Below are 8603 nucleotides of genomic sequence, written 5' to 3' on the forward strand. Positions count from 1 at the left end.
GTGGACTAAGGCATAGTACTAAGAGTCTCACGTTCTTTTTGCCATATTATTATTCATTTACTAATTATTTATCATATATCAATCAAATTATTAATTAATTATTTTACATCAATCAAATCATTGAATTTAAATTACTCTTTATAAATAATATTATTCATATTTTTTAATTATTAAAGGACAAAATTGTAAATTTATCATTTTATATAAAATTTAATCAATCAAATCAAACAAACTATAATATATCAATCAAATCAAATAATATTTTAATTATCATTTCTTATTTCTTATTTATTATATTATATTACTAATTTCTATATTATTTATCTTATCTATCAAACCAAACGGTACCTGATCGTCTCTGCAATCGAGAATGGGTACCTTTCATGCGCATATCATATTAAATTTAATATACTAATCTACTTAGCCGTTATGAGAGGAGTGCAATCATACATATATATATATATATATTCTTATTATATAGTTTTTTTTTTGAGAGAATTCTTATTATATAGTTATGATATATATATATATATTTTCTTATTGTATAGTTTTTTTTTTTTTTTTTGAGAGTGTCTTATTGTATAGTTATAGTTATGATGATATCATGTTCCTATTTTGTATGGGCGAGACTTTTTCAATTTCAAGCGTGTTCGCTTTTCACGTTTGCATGTCACCTTCACCCGTGAGTGTAACTCAAAAGACAACTGTAATCGAGACTGAATCTCTCCCTTGACTTCTTCCAAAGTCAAATACAATTCACTAATGATGAAAAAATAAATATAATTAAGAAACAAAAGTAATAATAAATAAATAAATTGTATGTGGATTTGCAAGGGTAGGTTTTCGGAATACTGTATCTAAAATATTTATATGAAAAAAATTCATACCAGTACCGTATCGAAAATTTAAAATTTTGGTATGGAAAAAATCCATAATAATACCGTACAGATATCGAAAAAAATTATATATACCAAAAAAATGTCTATATATCAAAAAACATTCGGTACGATATTCCGAAAAGTCGGTATTTTAATTCGGTATCACAGTCCAACTCTCATTTGATTAATAATACAAGAAAAAGTCAAATTATAATGCTTGGTGATTTGACTGACTGATTCTTCGTTTCTAACTAAATAAATCTTGGTATGGAATGAGCTGTACACTACGCATTTCATTGTTTCGTTGGTCAACAGTTGGGATCACTCGTCAATTACTCCAACTCATACGTATAGATGCATGCAAGACCTAAATGAACAACAACAACAACCAAAAAAAAAAAAAAACATGTGTTTCAGAAATCTTGAACATTTGCCCTCCTTTTATAAGAATCACTAATACCAAAAGCTTAAACTCATGGGAAATCGCGTGTATAATATCACATTGTATGCTTAATGATTGAGGACAATTCAACGAAGAATTTTTAGAAAAGAAACTAGACATTTATCTTTAAAAAAATTTGTGTTTCTAATTTCTATCTCCATTCACAGTAAATGTACACATTTGAATGATGCAACAGGCTAACTCCGACTAGTTTCTATCGACGATCTCGTGGTGGATCGTGACAGCAACGGTGGAGCCAAACAGGCTTCCAAGGCTCTCTCCAAGCTATTTACAACTTCAGTCATCGTCGGCCTGTCACGACCCTCTGGCATCACACAATCCGCTGCCAAGTATCCAACGTAGGCCACCGCCTCTATCTCGAATGGGGTTGGTGCCGGCACCCTCGAGTCCAAAATCCTGTGAATTTCATCATGTATTATGTATGGAACCGCATAATCCACCACATTTCTAGGCACCCCATTTTCATTCTTGTGAATCGCCTTGCGCCCTGATAAAACTTCCAGCAGGACGACACCAAAACTATAAACGTCACTCTTACTAGTCAAAACTTCCAATCTGTAGTACTCGGGGTCCATGTACCCCATAGTTCCCGCAGCACGTAGCAAGAGGTGCGACTCATCATCTTGTGGCCCCATCAATGAAAGTCCGAAATCCGAAACCTTGGCAGTCCAAGTGGCGTTTATTAGTATGTTTGAGGACTTGATGTCGCGGTGTATGAGGCGTGGCACTGCGAACTCATGGAGGTACTCGAGTCCTCTAGCAGCATCAAGGGCTACCTTGATTCGTTTCGGCCATGATGTTAGAGGGGAAGATTGGAGCTTGTGGAGATGATTATGAAGGCTGTAGTTGCTCATGTACTCGTACACTAGGACAAGCTCGTCACCTTCTTCGCAGTATCCCAACAACCGAACAAGATTTTTGTGATTTACGCGTGACAAAAACTCGAGCTCGTTCAGGAATGCACTGTCCTTGTCCTCTATGCTTCGCCTGGTTGCACCACCGGCATATGACGAAGAGGCGGACGTTTCGGCTCTCTTGATGGCCACTTCCCGCCCATCTTCCAATGTAGCGCGGTAGACCGATCCAAAACTACCACTGCCAATCTTGTGATCCTCGGAGAAATATTCAGTCACTTTAAGTATAACATGTAAGGGAAACTCCTCCAACTGACCCCCATTTCCCAAGCTGATCATCTGGCTGAGGCGCTTTTCTAAGACCGGTGCAACCGGCTGAGACCGCGCAATTTGGCCGCTCGGTGGAACTGAGCCGCCCTCTTCTAAACGTCCCGAGTCATGAATCCTGCTACTTCCTCTGTCTCTACAATATCTGAAGAACAGAAAGGAACACAGAGCTAACAACAGTGAGAAGGATCCGACGCAACCGAACACCATCAGGGCCACCATTTTCGCGTTCCATTTTCCGCTCTTTTCAACCACCAAGGATGGTGATGGTGGTGGTGTCTCTGGCAACGGAGGCCACAGCCCAACTGAAGGTGAACAAAGTTGACAAATCATTAGTCCTTGGTCACAATATTCTTCATAATTAGGCAAAGGGCCACAAGAACACTGATTGCTAGCTCTGCAAGGACCTGGAACCATATCATTGAACACCAAGGGATTCGAATCAAAATCTTCGTTACCCCAGCAAAGCAGGGAGTAGTCTGACATCCTGACACCACAAAAAATGGTCTGCTTTGCCTCTAGAGAAATAAAGAATTCATTCCTCAATGATTCAGGCATGTTATATCCATTTTCTCCCCAGCAACTCACAGTTTTGTTGGACCTTAACGCACAACCCCGATTCTCCCCCAATGCAAGTGCTGTGAACTCGCCTCTAGGCTTCTCCCCCACCACATTCCCCCAGCATTCCAAGCTACCGTTAAGAGAAACGGCACAGGCATGTCGAAAGCCAGCAGCAAGAAAGCTAAAATTTCCCATAGGAACATGATTAGTGACATAATTAGCATCATTTCCTAAACATTGAACTTGTCCTGAGCTCGACAAACCACACACAAAATCATCCCCAACAGCAAGATTTGAAGCCAAAGCCGTATAATTGTAATTGAAACCCTGCCATTGCCAACACTGAAGCGCGTTCGAACCATTGAGCAACCCACAAATTTTGGAGTTTCCAGAGTCCAAATTTGTCAAAACTGGACCCCTGTAAACCCTTTTACTCGTCATGCTGCTACCTATATCTGAAAATCTCCAGCACACCATGACCGAGGTGGTTGAAGAGTGGAATGAACTTAAACCACAAAGAAAACCATTCCCACCGACAATCCCAGAAACTGATCTCAAGGCAGGATCGAGTACAATTCGACCCCTCCGAGGAGAAGTGGTGCAGTTAATGAAAGAAGACGATTCCCCGTGTGCTATGGCACATACTAATGTTTGGTTCCCAGTTTCAGATATTGCAACGGTGGAAAGCGAGTGAATGAACGGCGGAAAGAAACCAAAAAGAAGGGACAGAAGGAGGGAACAATGGAACAAAAACTTTAATGAAAGAATTGCCATAGAAATGATCTGCAAGAAAGTTTTCTCATGGTGGTGCACAAGAATGGAGAGGTGAAAGGGATTCCGAAAGGAAAGCTGCTAGTTCTTGATTATCATTATGGCGCGTTCTTATATTTACGAAGAATGCGAGGAAATATCAAAGAAAACGAAATCACGCGTTCGAGGTTGTAACTAAGGAGGACTCCAGACTCGGTCCCGCCCCCATGGAACCAAAAGGGTGGCGCGTGGTCAAACAAGTAGTATAAGTATTATTTATTTAATATGACATAAATTTATAAGGAAAGTCGTAAACGTGGAATATATATGTATAAATAGTTATGTTTTATATGCGTCATTATAATTACAAATTAAATTGCGTTTACATGTTAGATGAAACAAAGCACTCCAAAAATTAAAGGTCGGGAATGACGTTTGCTGTAAAAGATTAGAAAGGGAAAAAAGTGGGATACTGCTGGAATTTATGTTATTTATAAAATTCAAACTGGGATTCAAATTCAACTCAAAGTATGACATTATTTTTTGTTCGAATGCAATAGACTCTGCCCCAAGCAACAAGTCATTTAATCTCGGAGTATCTTGACTAGAATTTTTGCCAGTTGATACATGATGCAGTGAAATTTGACAGTCTTGGTACTTATGTATAATGTTGCGGGGATCATAAGTAATCGTAGGTATAGTTGAAATGCATGTTTTTTTTAGTAGGTACAAGTTTTAAATTCAAGGGAAACGATGAGACTATGAGTTTTTTTATTTTTATTTTTATTTTTGGCCATTTTTTACTCTTTCTAAATTTTGATCTGAATAACAAAAACGTATGGAATAATTGTGTCAGTGAAGTGTGACAAAGCCTGTTGTATAAACTTTTGTTAAGTCAGAACTCCTATGTGAGAAATATTTGCTCAGTTTTGTAAATGAGAGCCCCAAAATTTATCGATCAAACTCAACATTTTTTGTGAACTACATGAGTTCAAACAAAAAGAACATTCAATTTAGTACATGGTTTCCATGGATATAAATTTTGCTGTTTAACATATACCAGCTTATGCCCGTCGAATCGAAATTCTTGAATCTACGTATGATTAGTTTCCAGGCCATTATAATAAGGAGAAGCATAAAGAATATTCACCAAATTAATTTATAGACACATCTTTGGCACAGGACAGCCAAAAAAATCTGCCCTGTTTTAAAAATGTTATGCATTTCTACCATTTTTCCTGCTCACAGCCTCACATAACCTGCACGGCAACGTGTCTATGCTCGCTGCGCGGGTTTTCCCATAGTTTCCTAATACCCCACATCTTCTCCATGCATGATACTCTGCATAAGCTACAGGATCATTAGCCAGGGACTTGATGTAATTAGCCAGTTCATCCATTGAACTGAATTGTGTGCCATCTATTATGGAATGAGGAGGTACAAAGTTCCAAACGTCTGGAGCACCAAAGTATATGGGAACGGCCCCGGAATCCAGAGCGTAAAAGAGTTTCTCAGTCACATAACTCTCGGTCATGGTGTTCTCGATTGCAAGGACGAACTTGTAGTGGGACATGGCACAGTGCAGATGATCCCACCATTTAGGTGCTTCTTTAGCGTCTCTCATGCACTTGGGATAGAGAGATAGTGCCATATCGAGACCTCCAACACTGTTCAAGCACTTGCCGAATGAGTGGTGAGGCAGCAGGCTGAGTAGCTTTTTAGCAAGTTCGTTCCTCTGAGGTAGACACCGTGATGAAGACCAATAGACGAGAGTATCCTGGAATACAAAATTCATCATCACTTTCAGCGTTAAGGAAAATAGTTCTCACCATCATGTAAAAGTAAGTGTGAAAGTGAGCCAGACTGCCAGTCAAAGCTCGACTCAAGCCGGAGTATTTCGGGTACAGCCTCAACTCAGCTTAGAGCTTTAACATCTCAAACTTGAGTAATAAATTTTTTTTAATTATTATTCTTAATTTTCAAATATTATTTAGTTATCATTTTATCCTTGATTTGAAATGTATAAAATTCAAATACCCTTCAAGCTCGAGCTCAGATCCGGAGCTTGTTGAGCTCGAGTAACTGGAAATTACTTGAGCAGAACATGAGTTCAAATATTTAAGTTTCTTTTGAATCAAGCTCAAGTATGATGCTACTCGAGGTCAACTGGCTCCCGCACGGGCGTACAAAACTAAGAAGTAACATATGAAAAGATACAAACAAGTAGGTGAGGGTATATGTTTGATCATCGAGGACACTTGCATTGTTCTTGACGGAAGACAGATGATAATTGCGGTTGTTATGAAAAAGTCCACCAGCGTAAGTTGCCTGAACATCGTCTTTAGCATGGTAGCTGATAAAAATGTCTTCGTAGCCTGACCTCTTCCTTCCAGCTTCAAGATCCATATACACACGTAGAGGATCTCCAACTCTTCTCTATCATCAAATGGAAAGATAATTTTATTTAAGGGGACGATTAAATTGAAAGCTTAATTGGTTAAAGGGCATAATGGCATGTCACGGGAACATTCTACTTGAAGATAATAGCAGCCCTACTTGAGAGCAGCCATATTTCTGCTATTTACAATGTGTAAAATTGTCTCAGGCAAATTCCTGTTACAGGAATGAGTAATCGTAACCCTAAGATTAGGAAACAAGTTGTCCACTCTAGAATTCAGCTTAAAAAGTGTGCTCAAAACAAAACCTGATTTACCAAAGAATATCAAAATAAATCTCCCTGACTATATCAATGTTTCTTATCTATCAATCTACTTCGGTACCCTGTGTAACATCATGGACGGAACTCCATAGGTGATGAGAGGAAACTATGGCATGTGGTTTGCAACTGAAACTGATATGGTTTTAGATTCACATTATTGTGATATGTGCAAAACAATATGTTTTTTTTTCATAGTCATTAGAAATCTTAGATTTCAAATCAGTACCATGATGCAATAAAATTGTGATCAAAATTAACAAGCTCGGTTTAGACATAACCCAATGTTCGACTTGCCTTGTATGTGTTCACATGCACATTGGTGAAAGCAGACACAATAGCTATTTACACTGGTTAAGAACTAAAACCAGACTTGCGTGTGCTGATGGAAACATCATGTTTACCTTCTATTTATTTGGGTGAATGATCCTGCTCACATTTTTTGGAGGGCAATACTTTAATAACTATTCGAGAACTCCTCATTAAAAAGTTACCTTTCAGATTCATAATCTAAACTCCCAAGTGAAAATCTTAATTTAGCAATTAATCAAACAAATTGAGCAGCTGTTGATTTTGCTCAGTGATCATCTCTTTGGACAGCAAGATAAAAGTACAAACACAAAAAAACACAGGGATAAAATTTAACAACGTAAACAGGGACGTAATCACACATTTATCCAGAGGGTCGAATTCGAAAATTCTGTTCTTAGAAAAATTAGGCAACGCCGCTCCACCATAAAACAAAATATGGGAAAGCCCTAAAAGTCAGATTCTTCAAAGAAGAGCAAATTGAGCTGGGAAAAAAAGTAACTACCTGCAATGGAGGAGTAGTAGTTTCAAAAAAAAGGGCATCAGGCCTATCAGCAAGAACTTGAGATTTAGTCCATAAGCAGCTCAGCCCACATCTACAACTATACAAATTGTCCATATTATCAGGAATCCAAGTCCACCCTTTGACCAAAACACCGACATGTTTCATCTGCAACTCACCGCACTGGATTTCACCATCAGCATTCTGTAAAGATGAGATCTTCAACCCATTTCGCGAAAATCCTTCATGTTTTCCCCTGAATCGAGCACAACCCACTTGAGAATCCCAATTCTTGAATGCTTTGAGGAGGTCTTGGAAGGGTTCTGGTGCGCTGGATTTTGAAAAGTTGAGTGAAAATGAGGTTTTAGGATAGGGGATTGAGGATTCTGCGGAGGGAAATTCAAGAAAATCTGTTACGAAGAGGATTAGAATCGTTAATCCAAACATGGATATGATCAACAAGGTGCTTTTGGATTTAAATTGCATAGTGGCAAAGGGTAGATCAAAGAAATCTTTATGTCAGTTCCGTCTCTTCATTTTAAACAAAATTGGGCAGAGGAAAAAGATTTGATTTTGCTCCTGCACATTACATATTTCTAATGACAATCAGAGGTCTTTACAATCGAAAACTGCTGCAAACTGAACGGGAAACAAGCTAAAATTCAAAGTTGCCGGGTGGATTTTTGACAGAGGTAGGTTGAATACATTTTTGGGGTGATATCCTTTTTTCTTTCTATTTTTTTTTATCACAGGATTTGGTGAAATTTGGAATTGAAAATAGAGTTTTATTGTTTGGCAATTTGAAATTTCAAAATTGGTCGGATTTCACGGGATTTGAGTTTATAAAGCAATAAAATTATTTTTAATAATAAATTCATATACTTTACTTATATATTTTAAGTTTTTTTTTTATAATTTTTTATAAAATATCATTTATCCAAAATTTATAATATCAAATTCCAAAATATATTTTAACTTTTTGCCAAACACAAAATGGAATTTCAATTCCATGGATTTTAAAATTCAAATCCAATTCCAAATCCAAATCCAATTCCAATTCCAAATTCCATTATTTAGACATCCAAACACACTCCCTTTTTCTTTTCCTGAGAGAAAACAATCTTAAATTTATTTTTTTTGAAAGAGAGTCAAAAAATTAGAAACGTCCAATAAATTGGATTTATATATGGGAATGTTCATTAATTTTAATATTTTGTTAAAAGAAAATTATAATTTAGACAAA

At 37.3% G+C, this 8603-nt stretch overlaps 2 protein-coding genes across 3 annotated transcripts; both read right to left on the reverse strand.

The window, feature by feature from the left end:
* Nucleotides 1-1243: 1243 nt before the first annotated feature.
* On the reverse strand, nt 1244-3945 carry LOC140881130 (serine/threonine-protein kinase-like protein CCR4). Its single transcript, XM_073286186.1, has one exon. The coding sequence runs from the start codon at nt 3855-3857 to the stop codon at nt 1518-1520; it is 2340 nt and encodes a 779-aa protein (XP_073142287.1). The 5' UTR covers nt 3858-3945; the 3' UTR covers nt 1244-1517.
* Nucleotides 3946-4874: 929 nt separating this feature from the next.
* On the reverse strand, nt 4875-8096 carry LOC140881916 (alpha-(1,4)-fucosyltransferase). Of its 2 annotated transcripts, XM_073287595.1 has the most exons (3): nt 7364-8092; nt 6096-6269; nt 4875-5610 (listed from the first exon to the last, which is right to left on the reverse strand). In XM_073287595.1, exons 1-3 carry the CDS (start codon nt 7844-7846, stop codon nt 5050-5052), a joined length of 1218 nt encoding a protein of 405 aa, XP_073143696.1. In that variant the 5' UTR covers nt 7847-8092; the 3' UTR covers nt 4875-5049. The 2 variants fall into 2 exon arrangements, with proteins under 2 accessions (XP_073143696.1, XP_073143697.1); XM_073287596.1 differs by lacking the exon at nt 6096-6269 and having other exon boundaries at nt 7364-8096.
* Between the last annotated feature and the right edge of the window lie 507 nt (nt 8097-8603).

The sequence above is a fragment of the Henckelia pumila genome, chromosome 2, assembly GCF_033568475.1.
Source record: "Henckelia pumila isolate YLH828 chromosome 2, ASM3356847v2, whole genome shotgun sequence".
NCBI classification, from domain to species: Eukaryota; Viridiplantae; Streptophyta; class Magnoliopsida; order Lamiales; family Gesneriaceae; genus Henckelia; species Henckelia pumila.